The 21,188-nt window shown below is 35.9% G+C and overlaps 1 protein-coding gene across 5 annotated transcripts in view; it reads right to left on the bottom strand.

Moving 5' to 3' along the window:
• Haspin (haspin) overlaps positions 1-21,188 on the bottom strand; it is a 152,513-nt gene that overhangs the window by 7,655 nt on the left and 123,670 nt on the right. For all 5 annotated transcript variants that reach the window (XM_081767536.1, XM_081767535.1, XM_081767546.1 and 2 more), the window contains 2 exons: positions 16,985-17,118; positions 14,939-15,072 (listed from right to left, as the gene is read on the bottom strand). In XM_081767536.1, the coding sequence (XP_081623662.1) occupies positions 14,939-15,072; positions 16,985-17,118 (268 nt within the window). The remainder of the gene's footprint in view (positions 1-14,938; positions 15,073-16,984; positions 17,119-21,188) is intronic.

The raw sequence follows: 21,188 nt of genomic DNA, 5'->3' as shown, positions 1-21,188 counted from the left end.
TAAATACGCCCCTATTATCTGGAAACAAACAAATAGACGTCGACACAAGAGTTTTCATCTTAAATGTCCATGTGATTTCACCGTTGGAATAGATATTTTAAAACCCTGTGTTACAAAGAGAAGAAAGCAGGGTTCACCCGTAACCCGTTCAAACGGGATTTTCCCTGATCGTTCCCTACATGATACTCGTTTTCATACTGTGCTTACATACATTTGAGTCTCATTGTATTATGATTATTATCTTCCATAATCGAAATAACAGAAGAGAAACGGGATTTTATTTACTTTCACTTTAAATTAATTCATTTCGGAATTTGATTTAAATCAACGATTTTTATTAAAAAAATCAAGTGATTTAAATCTTGATTAAAATCGTGATTTAAATCAGACTGATTTAAATCAATCCACCCTGGGCTACATTGATATATGTTATTTTCATTCCTTTGTTTCAGGACTGCTGTTGCAGACATATGGAAGTGCATAATTGAAACAGGAAAAGGAATTTATTGACTAATTGTTTGTGCTTAACGTATATATGATTGTGAATAGTGTCACTGTGTTTCATAATGTATTTGATACAGATATTGCGAAAGGGGGGAAAATATATCCCTCCCTTTCATAATAAGTTATGTAACAGCAATCCTGAAACAAAGGAATGAAAATAACATGTATCAATGTAGCTAATATAAATTTAGAAACATCCATACTGACTAACAAGAATATTGGCCTGTATTGAGTACTGTTCGGAAGCGTAATACCTTTCTAAATAACTCGAAAGGTGGATAATTGTGTAAATTCAAATGAATACATCAAGAAACAAATGAATATAAATTCCTTTGATGCTGCATGTAAATAGCTATAGACAAATGGTTATATATCTGAACCCAAATATTTACATGGTCAATATCGTGCAATGCTTGGTTTATGTTGAATTTTGAATCCTATCCCATTGAGTGCCCAAAATGAAATTTTGTGGTGTTTTAGTACACATAAGAGACTACGATCTGAACAATTTTGAACAAATTCAGAGGGACATTTCTATGCGAAATTCAAAATTCAAATTTTAATTTTGAATTTTTGAAGTATTATTTTTTATTTTAAAGTTTTTTTTTTTTTTTTTAATATAATACAACTTGTAGAGCAATCTTTAAGCTTTCCAATGGTGTTTGTTTCATGTCTCTAGTAGGGATGGGCAAAACAGTTTTTTTTTTAATAAAAACCGGAAACCGGTTTCTAGAAAAACAAACCCGAAAAAACATTTCGGTTTTCTCCAAAACCCGATTCGGTTTTTCACCGAAACAGGCAAAACCGGTTCAATTTTTCACCGAAACCGGTTTCGGTAAAAACCTTTGGAAAACGCAAAACTATTTCTGTGGAAATGCGTTCGGTTTCCGGAGAACAATGGAAACTAAAACTGGTCACAATGAGCACTATTCTGGTCAGAAATAGAACAAATTTCGAAAAAAAAAAAAAAAAAACGGATCGGGTGAAAAACCCAACCGGTTTTGGGGAAAACCGTACCGGTTTTGAAGAAAATCGAAACCGGCTTTGGAGAAAACCGAAATCGGCTTCCGTGAAAAACTGAAAATTTAAAAAAAAAAAGTTTCATTTTTCTAAAAACTAGAAACCGAAAAACCGGTTTTTGTGTTCACCACTAGTGTCTAGTGCACATATTAACCATTTTATGACAATTTTAATAATCACTGTAACTGAAAAATGCCCTTTTTTGACATTTTTGAACACCCTGTATGGGGAAACTTTCAGGAGGAGAGAGATAATATTTGGGATTTTTCATCTCCCATTGTAATAAAGCTGTGCATCAATTTTTACAAAAATCTAAGATCGTCAGGTCAGATTTTGTCATTTCGTTGGTTGATTTCACATGGAATGTCCCAAAATAATAGATCATAAAGTAATAATAATATATAAAGACAATAATACCAGATACAAGGGGGTTAAACAAGAGCCAAACGCAGGAACCTGTCGCATACACGATGTTTCGACCACAATGTGATAAAACTGTGAGGAATCATTCACCATGATTTCGTTCCGGACAGACGAACCAATGCCAACTTGTTCTTCGAACAACTGGAGTGGATGTATGCCACTAAATCCTGCATTGGTAAACAGAAAGTAAGCCTTTCTGCAGCAAGATACGCAAAATCTCATACTCTTCGGAATAAACTTCAAGAACTTCAGGTAACTGAACCTCCCCTACACTCAGCAAATAGTTTGGACCTCACTTCTCAAGTTATTTTATTACTTGTTACAGTCCAGGCTCGTTTCCTGAGTTCTCGATGCTTCAACAGTCAAAGACGAGAAAGCCGCAGTGCAGATCTTCACCTTGAAGCAGGAAGCTAATATAGATGTGAGTCGAAGAAGTGGCCGAAATACGGCGCAAGACGATGGTCTCTACTTTAAATGCTACACAGCTTTAGTTATAACTTGACACATAAAACAAGTAAGTAACCTACATTGCAAAACATATGACTCGCCCTTCTAAAGCATTGAAATATCTAAATTTAAGTTAGCTTTATTGTAACAAGATATAGAAGAGTTTAGGTACACATGTTTATTGTTGGCCTCAAATTCTTATCTGCTTGTCTTTCAGTTTTTATATTCTATTAACCTTATTTCCCACACTGGAAAGATTATTGCACGCATATACTGAACAGACGGCTGGAAAGTAAGTTAGAAAAAGATCAGTTTGGATTCCGGAAAGGAAAAGCTCTGTTTGTGCTTCATCGACTGGCAAAAAGCTTTCGACCGGGTCAATTGGACGAAATTTTTAAAAATATTTGAAGAAATCGGAGTCAACTGGAGAGACCGGCGACTCATTCGAAACTTGTACATAGGACAACGAGTGAAGTTGCGCTTGAATGAAGGAGAAACCAGTAGTGTGGAGATTAGAAGATGAGTCGCCACAATTATTCTACATTTAAAGTGAATGTTTAATGAAGGAAGCATTAAACATTGGGAATTGGAGATTTCAAGATTGGAGGGCAGATCATTAACAAGATCAGGTATGCAGATCAGACAGTTATTACAGCTAGAACCGAAGGAGGACTACAGGAGATGATTGACGAAATAGTTGACACCGGAAAACTATATGAAATGGAAATCAATATCGAAAAGTCGAAAGTCATAAGAATATCCCGAGGAAACGCGCCCTTATGGGTCAGAGTAGGAGAAAGAGAACTTGAAGAGATCGAGAATTTCAAGTATCTGGAAGTATTTTGACAAGAGATGCTTACAGCACCAAATAAATCAGGTCGAGAATTGCCGTAGCGAAAGAAGCATTCAACAAGGAAAAGATCACTCTTAACTAGCAGGTTTAATATTGGACTTAGGAAGAAGTTGGTCAAGTGCTATATCTGGAGCATTGGACTGTATGGTTCAGAGACTTGGGACATTACGGAAGTTAGAGAAGAAATATTTAGACAGCTTCGAAATGTGGTGTTGGAGGAAGATGAAGAAGATAAAATGGGCAGAGAGAGCAACGAACGAAGATATTTTAAAACAGATGAGAGAGAAGAGGAGTCTTCTAGCCAGCATCCTTCATAGGAAGGCCAATTGGATTGGACACATCTTGCAAAGAAATTGTCTTCTTCACACCGCCATAGAAGAAAAAATGGAAGGAAAGCGAGGAATAGAAGAAGAAGAACACAATTGATCGACGATTTGAGAAACAGAAGAAAATATTGGGAGTTAAAAGAAGCTGAGGATCGAAAAACGTGGAAGAAATATTGCCAGGCCTAAATCTAAAATTAAAAAAAAAATCTCTTTAGTCCCAGGACCTGCCGAAAGGCAGAATACTTAATAATAATAATCACATATAATGTAAAGGCACAAAAATGGTTATCTCCTCATCTCATCAGCTGATTTTTTTCTTCTCCTTACGGCCATTATCATTCCGTGCATTTATTGATAACAAAGACTTCCTTTCTTCCTGTGGGTGAGTGTGGCTTCCATTTATTGCTGATGCTAGAACATATATGCAGTAGATGAGTATGAATCTAGTCATGACATTACAAAAATACATGCACCAGAAACACACCCATCTAACGCATTACGCTTGAGAAAGTAAGTCATCTATACATTTAATGCAACCACATTATAGGCACTTTAGGTGTATCTTATACTAACTATGCTTTACTCTCATCTATACGTTACACACATATTTATATATATATATAGTTTATTCTTACCGTAGATGTCAAAAAGACAGAACACAAGAATACAGACATGACTGTTTTTAAACCTTTAATAAAAAACTTCATTACAAGAAAACAAACTGAAGCACATTATTATTTTCAAATAGTCTCCTAACCTTTCACAATCTCTTGAATTTACTTATACAAATTTGGGTGTAAAATTTTTACTATTGAATGTTTTGCAGCTCGTGTTACTATTGCAACATTAAAATGTAATTAAGATGCTTTCGAAACTTAGCAATTAATACTTCCGTAACGCAAATTTAACAAGGTACGTTTGATAAATACACAAGTAATAAAACCCTAACAAAAAGCGTAATATACACCTGTATTACAAAAGAATATATAGGCTAAAACTGTTCAGCTTTTTTTTTTTCTTTTCTTAAATCTAAATCTGTTAAAACATTCTAAAAAAAATACATTTTAAATTATGTAAACCTATGTTACACGGTCAAAGTTTCCTTCTCTGCCAATATTTTCTGCTTCGTTTATGAAGGATTAGAAGTGGTAAAAAACAAACAAATATGTATATTAACAACTAAGGATAAAGCTTTACACATTTGATTAAGTTTGAAATAAAATATATAAAAAGTATGACCATATATACACAAAAATCATCACTTCTAAAATACAAAGGCCCTATCCAGTAAATGCTTTCAATATTCTTCACTTATTTACAATAGTTATATACTTTATATATACCTTTCTACGAACAGTATTTCATTAATGGTGTTAAAAACTGACTGCAAATGTATGCAAATAGAAGAAAAAAAATATAATGTGCTTTAAAAACAAGTCGCTGAATTTATAACAACTTGTTAGGTGCTCTAGGATGCATATTTAACTTAGAAAAGGAACTCCCCTTTCATCCGGTCCTTTCATATTCCTGTTAAAACTTAATCTTCCACATTTCAACCCGCGCTGGAACCATGTTCACGAACACTTCTATCGAAAACTGGAATAAATCACTAAAACATTATGCAATTCTTTAGTCCTGTAATAATGAAACACTCCAAGTGTCTACAAAGCAATAAAAAAAATATTCAACACTTAACAGTTCGAACTATGATCGTTTCTTTTTAAGATTTAAAATTTTTGGGGGGAAGATTTGTCTTGTTTAGATATTTTCACTTCTCACTACTTGTTTCACTGTGTGCACTATTCCCTTAGAATGCTTTATTGTCGTCTGCCCACCTTGTACAAAATTTATTTTAGTTATGAAAATGATATTCATCTCTTTCTTTCTTCACAGATTTGTCACAGGTAACTATAAGTGCTTGTTGAATGCAGAACACTGGTGCCAGAAGATAGTGATGTGTGTCTTTTTACAAAACTCTATTTACATTGTGCAAATGAAACATAAAATTTATTGTTTTGATAAGTCTCTTTGTTTAGTTCTTGATTATACAATTCCATAGGTGACTCAAATTTCCCATCTGTATTAAATTTAGGATTCCTTGTCCTAATGAAAAAGATTAAAAAACATTTCTTTCTATGTTGTTGGAGCACGAACGTAGGACGTTTTATTTAATCCCTACAATTTTCATAACTAAAATGCGTTTTGCACAAGCTGAGCAGATGGAAATGATTCATTCTAAAGGACTAGTGCACACAGTGAAACATTTTGAACCTTAAAAATGAAGGAGTGCGTTAAATATATACATATATATATATATATATATATATATATATATAGTTAATGTTTTGTGAACACTTGGAGTGTTTCGTTATTACAGGAATAAAACCTTCATAATATCTCAGTGATTTCTTCCAGTCTGCACCCTCGTGGCTAAGCGGTTAGCGTACGCGCATTTGGCGTGGGAGACCCGAGTTCGATTCCCGGCGGGAGCTCATGTGGTTCGGATTCCACGTTAATCAGTAGGTCCACGTCTCATATACCTCGCTGCTGAAAGGGACGCTTAACTAAAATCAACTCAACTCTTCCAGTCAGCAGCAGAAATGTTTGTGATCATGGCCCTAGCGCGGGTTGAAATATTGAAGATCAAGTTTTAACAGAGATATCACACCAGAGTACCTTTTCCTTGCTCAGCTACAATTTTATTCCCTTATATTATAAAACTGGCTGTATAATGCTCTCGTACTGTATCTCTGGTACTAATGCAGAATTACATCACGAATCTAATATAATGAGGTTCGGACAAAAGGAGGAATATATATGAGAATCAGTATGGAGTCAATCCATTCTAAGTGATTAAGCATGTGCCGCTCGACCATCTCCAAAAAATCTACTTTTTTTCATGAATGTTTATCCTATATCAGGGTACTTCAAAAACACAATTAATTACTTTTTACATCCCATGATGACACAGGGGCTGGCGCCATTTTGCGTTTTTTCGATTTTAGGCGTTTACGTTATTTTGAATATCTCAGCATGCATTTGTCCTACCAAATTGAAAATTGCTGGACGTCTCCAACTCGTAAAGAGCTAAAACTTTGATCTCTCAACATTTTTGCTTAAAATCACTTGAACGGGGTGAAATCAGGGCCTACAGTAGCAACATTTTTGGACATTGAAAACATGTTTGGGAAGAGGAAACAATTGACGTAGAGATCTGAATTTGTGTGTACATATAGTCCGGGGAAATAAGTTAATATACAACAATTTACAGACCTGTAGCTGCTCATGAAGGTCTGAAAAAAATCGTGAAGTTGAAGAATTATACCAATTTGGTATATGTCACTGTCCAATATCTCCAATGGATCTGGATAGAAAACTGATTTTTTTTGAATAGTTAGTCCTTTAGTATACCATAACACACAAAAAAGCGCGTTTTGTGTTTTTGAGCAGAATGGGGTAAAAGTACTAAGTAATGACGTCATACTCTAGGAGGTGTTTTGTTCATAAAATCTACTGGAAATTTGTCAGTGTTTACAGCGAGTAAGTGTTCACTGACTTGAGAATGTAGATCAAAAGAAACGACAGCAGTCTCCTGCATTAGTTGACAGTTAAAACAATAATAAACATTATTGAGTATCATTGATATAGCAAGCAGCAAGAGCAAGGAATACTTACGGTCGGTTTTTTTTTTTTTTTTTTCTCAAGGCTGCATTTTGACTTTCCTCGCCTTCTGCTGATAGCCGCATTCTTCACTAGTGCTCCTGTGGGTCTGATAAGACAAGTGTTACAACTAGAGGAAAGAAACGAGCTTGAGAGCCTTGACTGGACTAACCATTCTTCCTACTTTAATTTACTTCACAACAACAAATTTCCAGTAGATTTTATGAACAAAACACCTCCTAGAGTATGGCGTCATTACTTAATACTTTGACTCTCTTCTGCTCAAAAACACAAAACGCGCTTTGTTGTGTGTTATGGTATACTAAAGGACTAACTACTCCCAAAATATTAGATTTTTTTATCCAGACCCATTGGAGATATTGGACAGTGAAATATGCTAAATTGGCATAGTTCCCCAACTTTACGTTTTATTTACTTATTTATTATTATTATTATAGGCCTTTGGGAGCACCTACAGGCCTGTAAATTTTAGTGTATTAACTTATGACCCCGGACTACATGCACTCTCAAATTCAGACTTCTACGTCAGTTGTTTCCTCTCCCCAAACATATTTTCGATGTCCAAACAAGATTTTATGAACACCACCTAGAGTATGACGTCATTACTTAATACTTTGACTCCCTTCTGCTCAAAAACAGAAAACGTGCTTTGTTGTGTGTTATGGTATACTAAAGGACTAACTACTTCCAAAATATCAGATTTTTTCATCCAGGCCCATTGAAGATATTGGACAGTGACATATACCAAATTGGTATAATTCTTCAACTTCACGATTTTTTTCAGACCTTCATGAGCAGCTACAGGTCTGTAAATTTTTGTATATTAACTTATGACCCCGGACTACATGCACACACAAATTCAGATCTCTACATCAGTTGTTTCCCCTTCCCAAACATGTTTTCAATGTCCAAAAAGCTGTAAGCCCTAATTTCACTTCCTTCAAATGGTTTTAGGTAAAAATGTTAAGAGATCAAAGTTTTAGCTCTTTACGAGTTGGAGACGTCCAGCAATTTTCAATTTGGTAGGACAAATACATGCTGAGATATTCAAAATGAAGTAAACGCCTACAATTGCAAAAAACGCAAAATGGTGGCAGCAGTTGCGTCGCCATGGGATGTAAAAAATAATTAATTGTGGTTTTGAAGTACCCTGATATAGGAGAAACATTCATGAAAAAATTAGATTTTTTTGGAAAGGTCGAGCGGCAATTTTTCTTTTTTCTCGATCACTTTGCATGGATTGACCCTATGTTGATTATGCAACACATTGTTAAACACTCGCAAGCAGGCTAATTAGCAACCTTCTCCTCCCTCTGTGTTGAGAACGCTACAGTTAATCAGAAGTTCTCGTTCTATCGTTCGAGAGGGAAAATCTTTTGAAAAATATACACAAACTTTTTTATTTCAAGATATTCGTTGATTCAATTTCGACTTCACTGGTGTCACCCAAACCCCACACAATCGCTCCTAAATAACATTTTAAGCCAAGATTGAGTCAAATCGGCTTCTATTACCGCAAAGCCGTGATTTCACCCTAAATTACTGTATGAAAATAGTTTGGTAGTCAATCTCCATTATTATTATTACAGTGAAACCTCTCTAAAGCGGACAGCCGTGGGGAATCAATAATTGTCCGCTATAGAGAGGTGTCCGCCTTAGAGAGGTGTTGATATTTTCTTACGTAAATTAGTAAAGAAGGTAATATGCAATTAGTAACAATATTTTTGGATGAATCATGCATTCACGAATATTAACTTACCAAAATGTTACTGTATCTATGTTGTCCTCTGCTGTCCAATACTCTATGTTCGAGGCACAAGATGGAAATAATTTGTGGGTTAATTGCAGTCCAGTGGTGTCTTTTTTGTGACAACATGCGTACCCGCGGGCAAAAACTATCGAACTTGACTTCTGCTTAGTTAGAGATTCCAGCAGGACAGTAGAATAACGTGTTATTCCAAACGGCGGGCAACTATCAATTACTTTTGTGTCTAAAACAGCTTGGATGGGAGTGGAATGCAAGTAAAGGACATGAGAGTGTTGTTAAACAGAGACTCTTCGTCTGGATTGCTGTGTAGACAGTTGAGGAGACAATATGTCACAATGCTTTCTTGGTGACACATGTATGAATTACTAAAAATGTATTTTTACAATACTTTTCAACTTATTTATAGAGAAAGTGTCCGTAATACGGAGGTAAATAATACCTATAAAGGACAGAAAAGACTGTCCGTGTCCGTACTAGAGAGTGTCCGCTTTAGAGAGGTTTGCCAATATGTTTTATCATATTACAGTGTTTGGGGATTACAAAATATGTTCGTTACGGGAGGTGTCCGCTTTATAGAGGTGTCCGTTAGTAGAGGTTTTACTGTATTTATCATTTAAGGCATCCATAAATGTGTTTTCTCAAAGTTAAATCACTAGCTTGCACCCGATTCTTTTTCATGTTCGCGGAAATGGTTACACAAAAATTCTTTCTCCCTCCATACATATCCCCTAAAATGAATTTTCTACCATCATATTTTTATTCCTTGAAGAAATATGGCTATACTATGTCTAAATATACAAGGTGATGTCATAATACACCGACAAACTGAAAGAGGTGATAATAGACATGAAATTAAGCAAAAAAATGTTTAACATGGGTTGAAAGCGGCATTTACACTGATATAGTACCGAAATCTCGTGAACACTGGAAGTATCGCTGTCAGGTCAAGAGATTAGACATTAGTTATTTTTAGCTTAATATCATGTCTATTATCACTTCCTTTCGTTTGTTGGTGTATTATCGTAATATATAGTATACAATGGGTCTTTCCTAGTAAGATAGTGAAATCGGCCCTTGATCCAAATTGGGTCGCTATTGACCCAAAAGGTTACCCTTGACCTAAAACTATCTCAAAAAAAATTTGACCCCCTCCCCTTATCGAATTATCGTATCATACATGCTCAAAATTGGATATTTTAAAATTTGGTGGGGTGGTCGAAAAATTTTGAAAGTTTCACAGATTGTAGGTACTATGCAGATGTAAATGTGCATTTTTTTTTTTTTTTTTTGCGTGTTGAAAATTTCAAAAAAAATTGTGGATTCTTTTTTGGGGGGGGACGTCGTTGATTTTTGATTAAAAAATGTGTTATACCCTTAGGTACAACATATATATATTTCAGGGTCTGAAAGTGATGATCACATTGTCAAAAAGAAATAAAACTGAAAACAAACGTGTTTTTCGCACAGTTTTCCCACCATTTTAGGGCCCTCAAGGTGAGGGCCCCTTCAAACAACCCTTTACCAAGTTCACAATTTTCATTTCTCTTACGTCCCTTCCGCTTCTGTCGTTCTTCGGCTGCTTCGATTGTGTCCATTTCGGAATAGAAACACCACATATATATCTCCGTAACATTGCTTCCACTTCAACCGACTCTTGCACAACGAAGTTACACACACCTCGCGTCGGCTCCCCGTATCTACAGTGTTTGCTTCACTGGCCACACACAGAGTATCGGTAGCGCTCTCTACCGCGTGTGTAACTTTGTTGTGCAAGAGTGGTTGCAGTGGAAGCACTGTTACGGTGATATATTTGGTGTTTCTATTCCGAAACCGACACAAACGAAGCAGCCGAAGAACGACAAAATCGGAAGGGACGTAAGAGAAAGGGCAATTGTGAACTCTGGCAAAGGATTGTTTGAAGGGGCCCTCAGTGAGAAAACCGCGCGAAAACACGTTTGTTTTCAGTTTTATTTCTTTTTGACAATGTTGCCATCACTTTCAGGCCCTGAAAAAATATATGTTGTATCTAAGGGTATAACACATTTTTTAACCAAAAATTCAGCGACGTGTCCACCCCCAAAAAATTTTTCCACAATTTTTTGAAATTTTCAACACGCAAAAAAAATAAAGAAAATACGCATCGATGGTTTTGAAAAAAATTGCACATATACACCTAGATAGTATCTACAATCTGTGAAACTTTCAAAATTTTTCGACCACCCCCACCAAAATTAAAACATTCAATTTTGAGCATGTCTGATACGATAATTCAGTAAGGGGAGGGGGTCATTTTTTAAAAATTTTTTTATAGGTAGTTTTAGGTCTAGGGTAACCTTTTGGGTCAATAGCGACCTAATTTGGATCAAGGACCGATTCACTATCTTACTAGGAAAAACCCTTTCGTGTGTATGTCGATCGTTAAAAAAATTATTACCTAGGTATATCTGACGAAGAGTCAAAAAAGGTTCGAATCTTTCTTCCCTTACGGGCATGAAATTTCAAGTTTCTACACCCAATAGTTTCACAAATCTGGTGACCAGTAAGAAAGCTAGCAGCTCCCTCCTTAGGGACAGCATTTCGCAAAATACTTTCTTATTTAAGCCTAGAATTTAAGATACAAAATTTGAAGTTCCTAGGTCCAACGATTTCGGAGATCTCGTTTGAGACTCAATGCATTTATTTATATACACGGCGATTCAGCAAGAAATATCACACAACTGCAGAGGTAATAGGAAATGTGATTCTGAGCAAAACATTTCCCATACATATGCGTTCTATATCTAATGCTTTACATGTGAGAGGCAGTAAATCCTTTTGCTCACTTGAAATTCGACAAGATTCAGTAAAATATTTATGGAAGAGGCTAATGTAAGGATACAATTTATACCTCATACGAATGGAAATTAAGTACACTTTCAAAAGGTATTCAGCACGTTTCATTAGTGCTGACGAAGAGAAAGGAAAAGAAGAATATTTACAAAACCTCCCTGGAAAATATTCCGTTTTTCTGATAATGAATTTAAATGGTAATATTGTCGCAAATGGAGACGAAGGTCCGTGCAAAGATACTGTTTTGTCTGTTGCACAAATTTGGAAACTTTTGTGTTGCTTGCTGTAATAATAGTTAAGATAATTAATTCACGTACAACAGCCGGTTAGAAGTCTTTTATCGCAAATACTGCAGCTACTAGGTTATTCGACATCAGCATACAACACAAAGATGTATATTGTAATTAAAATACTACCAATTCTACTACTACGACTAATAATAAAAATAATACAAATATAATAATACGACGTCTGAAAATAATACAATGAATAATATAACACTATTAAATAAGTACTACTAAATGTAAGTAAGAAATACTATTAAAAGGAAAAATTACATACAGCTAATCACTTTGCAAAATGCAGCAGTAACATTTTTAATTTTGGTCGATACTCATTGCTGCAGATATGTGCTAATACTGCAACAGTTGATAATGTTTTCAAGAGAATAGGGGACAAATGTGTGTTCCGTGTATGTACTGTGGTACTGTGTTCGTTAAAGATGCCCTACGATTTTAGTTCTGAAGAAATGTTCGTTTTGCTTTTGCGATAGTATTACCTATGCTACTGTTGAAAACAGGGTTGGCTGGTTTAAACCAAAAAACAAAAAAATGTTCGTAAAAGTGTAAGTGTTCGTAAAATCTTGATGAACACACATTTGTGGGTTATCACGTTTCACTCTCGTATATTATTCGTATTATATTCAGACCTAAATTCCCCATTCATTACTCAAAGAGATTATACTACAAAAGTAACTTTTATTTATTTATTTATTTTTTTTTATCAGTTTATGAATGTTTCTTCCGTGATTTTTTTAAAACGTTTGTTATTGTTATACAATTGCAATCAAAAGAAAATTCTAAATATTGTATCGTTTTATAATGTTTACTATTGATAAAATACACAGAAATGGCGTACTTTATTGGGGGGTCATACAAACCCCACGAGAGGCATTTAGTGGAATCAGAAGTATCTTTGGTATCTATTTATGTATAAATAGGTCATAGTCAAAGTGGACTCAAGTAATTCGTATTTTTATTCACTTTTTTTCTGATATGCAAAGTAAGTAGATATATTTCTTTAACTTGGACTAATAAAAATCGTAGTGAACTAACTTGGACTAAATTAGTTCTTCTGTACTCTGCAGTACTTTAAAATTGTCCATATGTAAATCTGTATAATAGTTTCAATTGTGCATTGTTATCTTTCTATCCTTCTGAAATGACTCCTGACAACTATATTAACAAGTATGTAAAGATCAATACAACGTATTTTTATCACGAGTCCTTCGTGAGTGAGTCGCCAGACGTATCGCATTTGTGGCCAATTAGTCCTGGTTTCAAGCTCAAATAGAAGACAAGCCCTGTAGGATGTAAGCCGAGAAGCGGTTTGGATTCCGCTTTAAGCTTATGTGACCCCTTCCAGCATAACCCGGTTGTTGCATACTAACACCAAGGCGAAGCAAACTTATTTCTGTCTACTGAGTGATAGAAATACTACTACTGTTACTACTGCGTGAGGTATTCAGCAATGCGGAAGAATATGAACGCATTCTTGAAAAGTTTTAGCGCAGTCCAACAACTAGAACGAAACGCGTTTCTGCTTGTCTTCGGGGCGTACTAAAAACACGGGTATATGAAAAATACTAAATGACGAAAAATATACCATTTTCACATCCTATGTAAACTCTACATTCTGGCCAAAGCAGAATCATCTGGAATTTTGCCAATGGTTAAATGTCTACCATAACTTGACTTGATGTTTGGTAGCAATAACATAGAATGTCATTAGTACGTAACATTGGTTTATCATAGATACGTCCACATGAATACATATCATAACTCGATTCCTAAGTAAAGGTGTTTCAGTAAGTAAAACATTTTGTCGAATGCAAAAGGTGTATTTCTGTTTCAAATCAAGTAAGGTATTCATGTAATGTCGAATTCCGAGGTAGACGGATATGACTATCGACCGGGTATACACCAGGAATCGTACGTGAGCTAACCTCAGCGTCGGATCCATCCAAAGTATTCTACACAGGGAAATGGGGTATTGGAAAGTGCATGCCCAATGGGCACCTCGGAACCTCACTGATGAAAGGATGGATGGGAACACATCTAGAACAGCTCGGCTGATGCCACACAGATAGTAACTAATGACGAAATCTGGTGCAATATTTTTAGTTGTGAATGGATGCATCTTGCGCCAAGAAGACTAAAGAATGTAAAATTTATCAGCTTTGGGTTCCAGTGTCAAGGTGATAGTGTTTTGCAATATCAATGAACATGTGCTGTTGGAAAAAAGTCAGTGTCATGATCAATATTCAAAGTTATTGAGATACCTTATATAAACTTTGAAAAGATAAAAAAATTGACACAATGTGTGCTTATGGTCTATAACATGTGCTCACTCACTCGACTTCTATGGAACACTTGCCTAAAAGCCCAAATCGCCCCTTCCCTCCTCGTGTGACTATCACATCACGTCTTTGGTTCGTTGAAAGGTCCAGAAGGGTAAGCCGATCAAGAGATTCATGTTTCTGTGAAAGAGTAGTTCAACCAGCGTCCTTTGCAGAGGGTACGGAGAAGTTTGTTCTGAGTTAAGTCGGTCGCCTCAACTAGGTGTACTTACATGTACTCTCTTACATTGTCATCAGTATGCTATCGTTGTGAAATGATGTACGTTATCTAACGCATACAGTAAGTTTCTACATAAATCAATAGAATTATTCTCCTTAATTAAATATTTTTATCAAATAGCATTGGGTATCAATTCTTTTTCTCGCATCTATCGAAATGTTTCATTCTTTTCCTGGGCTTCTGCAGTTCGGTTATGCATTAATTCAAATACGAAACACTTAAAATATACCTGCCAAAAGACGGATAATGCCTCCTCTCCTGTTGTAAAATGGAAACTTTCTAAGTCCACTCCACCATGACTAAACTGCAACGTTATGAACTGCTGGTCTGCATCAAACATCTTTGGACAATCGTTCTCCGAACCTTAAAAAAAGAAAAAAAAAGTACGTTCCAATTATATTACACGCACCAGTTACAAAGATTGACATTCACATTATGGGCTCTATAAATAATACTCCCTGGTTTTAATATGAATTTGCAAATTTGATTTAAGAGGCTATGCAAAAAGTATCCGACTTTGTCTGAGAAAAGTATTTACTCATTTGGAAGTCTGACGCCGTAATTTTCTTCGAAATAGGCCCTTTGGGATATGCGTTACGGGAGTTCTCAGTAACAAAGTTGCAACACTCCTTCTGCTGGTTCTGCGATGTTTATGATCTTCGTACGCTCATTTCAGTGTATTCAGCATGATTTGCACACGAAACTACTTTCGGAACAAATTCAGAAAACTTCAAATGGCCAAATCCACTCTCAACACGCGAAGTACCGAACCAGTGCTTATTCTTATCCATTTCGCACTTGGTCGATCACCTTGTTATTTGGGTTTGTTGAGGGAACAACTAAGAGAAATATAGCTCGTATCCCACCGAAGTGCGCCACCAAAAGCTTGATGAATCTTTCGAATGGCTTCTATTTGGCTATCACTATATTTTTGACAAACTTGGACATAACGCTAGTGTTCAAATCATTCCGTCATTTCGCAGTAAATGAAAAGGGCATTTTCTTCTCATTATATTGTGCAACTTTTGTTTTGATTGCTTTAAGGGTTTTCAAGATTTTTAGTTTAAACGTACATAATTCCATGATATAACTTTTGGATATTCAAATTTTAAAGCCTCGTAGGCTCCTATCTTTCTAATCCATAGCACCTTAAATTTTGCTAATTTTCATTTCTCATGATGTTCTATCATATGTGCTATGTGGCAATCAGATTTGAGTGACAACTTGTGGGACCTTCCCGTGTAAGTATAAAAGTTTCAACTGCAGAATTTAAACTTCCGGTGGAATTTTATGGACCCTGTATGGATATCTGTCTCAATGACAGATTAAAAACTGTAACTTATACAGAAACGTTTGTGTCGAGCAAATCGGTGCCGCCGGCCTCGTTTGTGTACATCTGGGAAATGGTTCCTCTTGCACGACAATACAAGGAACCATACTGCTGTAACGATACAAGTATATCTGGCTAAGATCGCATCCCTCCTCTTGCATATTCACCTAATACATAGTCACGAAACTTCTGTTTATCCGTGTGAAAATCTCGATGAAAGGAAAACAGTACCAAAACATTCTAGTAGTCCAACAGTATGCCAAGACCGACGTACTGAGAAGCAACCCAGAAGAAGCTTTCCCTATTTGCTTCCGAGATCTTCAGAAACTAGTAGCCACATACAGATCTAGAGTGGACTATCACGATAGGCCCAACACTCGTTAGTTGGTAAGTTAAATATATTTTCTCACATCAGTCCTGGAACTTCTCTGACGAAAAATTATACTTTAAATTCTGAAATGAGAAGTTAACTGTGTTTAACCAGGTGTAACAAAGCGAACACCTGAATGGTAAAATGCAAACGCATTTTGCCACTTAATATTGTTTGGCAAACAGATTAAGTGTTGGCGTATTTCCCCCCTTGACCGAAAGTCTAAGAAAAGGTACTATTTTTAATGTTCTCCTCTATGTTTAACTGCTACAACTATGTAAATGCTTCTATGTATCGAACAAGAATAGACGAGAAGTTTACAATCTCACTTTGCAATTCATTTGCTGCACTTTTTCCCGTTTCCCACGAGAATTTCGTGAAGGTACCTTTAAATATAGGTCCAGACGATTTCAGTTAATTTCTTACCCCTCAATGTTAATGTCTCCTGCGTATACCAAAAGTGTCCCTCTTTTATTTGACTCAGCTTTAAATTATACAACGAGGTTACGGAAAAAAAAAATCTTACACTGCGATAGAATGATACTTACACAAATTAAATGGTACTCATATCTTACCTTTTTCTTCATCATATTTGATCCACAGATTTACTAAGAAATCAGGATACGTTCCTTTTACACAGCTACAACGCAAGACTTCACTGAAACTGCTTGTTTGGAATTCATCTCCGAAACGTAAATTACTCAGCTCCCTTGAAAAGGAAAATTAATTCTAGTTACAATAAAGCCTACCTTCAACAATTGAAACTGGTATGCAACATACCTAAAATTAACTGACGTTTCCAACTGGAATGTTATACATTTTAAAATCTTAAAAGTAAATAAAAGATATTACTTTTATAACTTAATTCGAGGCGTACACAAATATACACGGAAAACTCACTTTATGTGAAGTCATCGAAATAAATTTTCTGATCTCTGCATAATACAACATAATTGTGTACAAAAATGCTTTGTTCCAAGTCAATTATTTGAGCCTAATTAAACTAAACTAACGAAACAATTAATTTTAGTTTACCTCATTGTTTATAGTGTGCCCTGCATATTATTTCTATTACTAAGCCTAACCTATAGTTCTCTTTAGATTGGGCACTTTCTTTTTGAAGATGAATGTTAGATATGGTGTGTATTCTTATAACAATTACTTCTCAATCTTTTTTCCAACTTCAAATAATATGTCATCCCTCCGATATATAACTTCTCCTGAATCTTACAAACGTTCACAAGTGTTAAAAAAATGTCTTTATACATGGTCACTTCGTTACACAACTAAGATAACTACTGAGATGAAGATGTCTTCAGCATTTGGAAGATAGCACACGCCAGGCTTCAAATCGGCATACTTTGAACCTGTCGGTCACCAAACTAATTATCATTTAATTACTAATTGATATGATAAGAAAACGCAAGTCACCAACACAGGGATGGACTAAGGTTATATGTCTAACATATCAACCCAGTCATGTTCAACGAACAGGTTGGGTACCCAGTCAGGAGGCACTGCATTGTTGAATATGGTCGTGTGAAAGTGCACCATGGAGAACACTCCAGTGTTTTTTTCTTTTTCTTTACGAATTCAAATTGGGATATTCTGCACACCAAACCGCAGAGAACATTATCAGTGCATTTCGGGCAGGAATGGCGAATGTACGCACCACTCGCGTTGGTTTGTTAAATTTCGTTCCGGTGACATAGCACTGCCAAATGACCTCCGTGGACATCGACCACATCACGTTCAGATGAGCTCCTCAGTTACACTGTGAGAGCAGATCCTGGAAAAATGTTCGTGCCACTGTGGATGAGTCAGGCATACCACTGTTGTTCGGCGGCTCCGTGTGATCAGTAAGTTGTTAGACTCATGGGTGCCACACAACTTGATACCAGCCAACAAGAATTGCGTCTGGATTTGTGGATGTGGCTTTCTGAGTGTAAGGAATAAGCGGGAAAGTTTCCTGCATCGGATTCTCTCTTTGGATATATATATATATATATATATATATATATATATATATATATATATATATATATATATATATATAAAACTGCTGTGATAATCGAAAATGGTCAGGACATTAGTTGGATCGCAATGATCAGTATGGTTTCCTAAACCACCTCTCCATTCACACGCCTTGTTGCTGGTAAGGTGGTTCATAGTAGGAATCATCCATCATGGCTTTCTCAGGAGACGTAAAATCATCAATGCAGATAGTTCCAGTACTGAACTCCATGAGGTGTGCCGCAATCTATCCACAAGTATCCAGTAATGGTCTACATGCACAACAATGCTCACCCACATGTCGCACAAACGACGGCGCAGGCTCTCCATGAGTTGTAGTATGAATCCCTCACCCACCGTATTCTCCCGATCTCTCCTACTGACTATCAGCTCTTCTGGCATCTCGATCACTTCTTGGGAAGGAAGACCTTTCCTGTTTTTGACCTTGCAATGTGTGGTTGAAGACCTCTTCGCATCGCAAACCCTAGACTTCTTTCACTACGGAATCCAGTTGACTTCTTTGACTACGGAATCCAGTTGTTGGCTGAGTGGGTTGCAAACGGTGACTATTTTGATTCATCAGGGACTGACTTTCATTTCCTTGACCTTTGAAAATAATGCACCTGGGGCAGACATTCTACACGCAACAACCTAATATTAACGGTAAGTAAAAATTTCATCCCTTGCTTAGAATATCCTAGACAAAATCAGCAAACAATTTCAAGGTACTCGTCGCCTCTTCCTCGGTGCATTATTCAAGTTTTCATACATTGAAGGCATATCACACTAATTGATCTTATATGAAAGTAACAAAAAATACTTTTCATATATTTTGTGCATGGCCAAGTAGCGAGCCAGCCAGTATGTTTCATTTGACCTACGAATTAATGTTAAAAAGTATATTATTACTTCTTTATTGATTATAAAAACTATGTGTAACAGGAAGAGTGTAGCTTGCCATCATAATACTGTATACATGAATCAAGACTTTACTTTTAACTGTGAAAATGTTTTCTTTAAACTTTTGCTTAGTAAGCCCGTTGTACCGAGCCAATTTTTAGGAAAATTCAGATTTCATACAGTTATTTTCAAAAGTATTAGGGCTCAGACGCCTCAAACAAGAAGCAGGATACCAACAATAAGACAGATTTATAAATCACGTGACATACAGATTCAGCGAAGGAAATGTAAGGACGGAAAAGTAAGTGGCCCCAAAATATGTTTTGTATATTATTTTAGACCGCAGTGTCTTGCAAATTAGCCAACAATTTTTGTGTTAATTTTACAATATACCACTTCATATGAAGTTTCAACTACAATGTAAATAGTAATATAGGTAACATAACTTCAGGTTGGAGTCTAGTATCACAACTTATTTAGTCGCTTTCAATCTTATGACTGTAATCTTTCCATATAACACTCCTACAATGTATGCAGTATAAAAATTGAATTTTAGATACTTTGTCTGCATCTTCACTTTCGAAACCCACAAAACTGCAACTTAACGCTTTTTTTTTTTTTTTTTTTCACAATATCTGTTATCACTCGTAATTCGTAACTGAAAAAAAAAAGTGCGAAAAGGAACACCTGTTTTAATCTTTCTTGTTTATATTTCTAGACTTAAAAGGGAGAGGAGTGGATACAAATGAATTAAGTATTAGTATGAATTAAGAGCTCAGATTTAGCATGGGATGATTTTTTTTTAAAAAAAGGTACAATAATTCTAAGAAAACAACAGATACGTTAATGCAGCTGTACCGTTGGAGGCTTCATTCGAATATTAAAGCTATAATTTATTATAATGATAAACGAAAACTCTACATGCAAATCAATTATTAGTATAGGTCATTCCACGTCAGTTCATCCAGCCCATGTCACCCACCGATCCGGATTTTGATGATATGCGGTACACTTGTCTACAACCATCAAAACTAACTTGTGCAAAAGTTAAGAGCTCTCCCTTAACCCATTCCCATTCCCATTCCATCGAAATTTAGACATGGAAGGCAAAGTATTCTACTCGCGACAGGTGGAAATAGTGCATCGAGATTTAAGATTGCACTAGTAACATGCTGACATGAATCCTTCAGGGCAAAAGACCTATCCATTCTGATGCAGATTTGTCTGTAGATTTCAAATCTGTGGTCAGATTTGTCATAGTATCAACCTAAAGTGCATTTTTGTACCGAAAACTAGTAAAATGTATGCTTGAAAAACGAGCCGCAACTAGAAGTACAAAAATGGCACTATTTCAAAAGGTACCAAATTTACAGAAATAATTCCTAAATATTCTTAAAGGGGATGACATTTCCTATAAAATGAAATTAAAATCGTTTTGGGTATTTGAGTATGTACTACAGGGTGGTCCATAAGTATGGAAACACCCAAATAAAAACCAAACCGTTCAGAATTGGGGAAAAAGGGAAAAAAAGTGATAACAAACAAGGGGGAAAATCTTTTGAGACATATGGCACCATCGGTCGCCATCTTGAAGTGGCGGGAACTTTTTTCAATGGGAACCCTATCGTGTGACACATCAGATAGGACTGGCATTTTTCCAGGAATCCAATTTTGAAATATTTTTGGCTCTACGACCAACCATTGCAAAGTTTTAACCGATTTTCTACTGTACCGATTTGTGATCAGTAAGTTGTTAGACTCATGGGTGCCACACAACTTGATACCAGCCAATAAGAATCGCCGTCTGGATTTGTGGATGTGGCTTTCTGAGTGTAAGGAATAAGCGGTAAAGTTTCCTGCATCGGA

This window comes from Thermobia domestica, chromosome 1 (genome assembly GCF_964235325.1).
Source record: "Thermobia domestica chromosome 1, izTheDome1.hap1.1, whole genome shotgun sequence".
In the NCBI taxonomy this organism is placed as follows: domain Eukaryota; kingdom Metazoa; phylum Arthropoda; class Insecta; order Zygentoma; family Lepismatidae; genus Thermobia; species Thermobia domestica.
The sequence above is the reverse complement of the archived record's forward strand: the minus strand, read 5'-3'. Positions and strand labels throughout refer to the sequence as shown.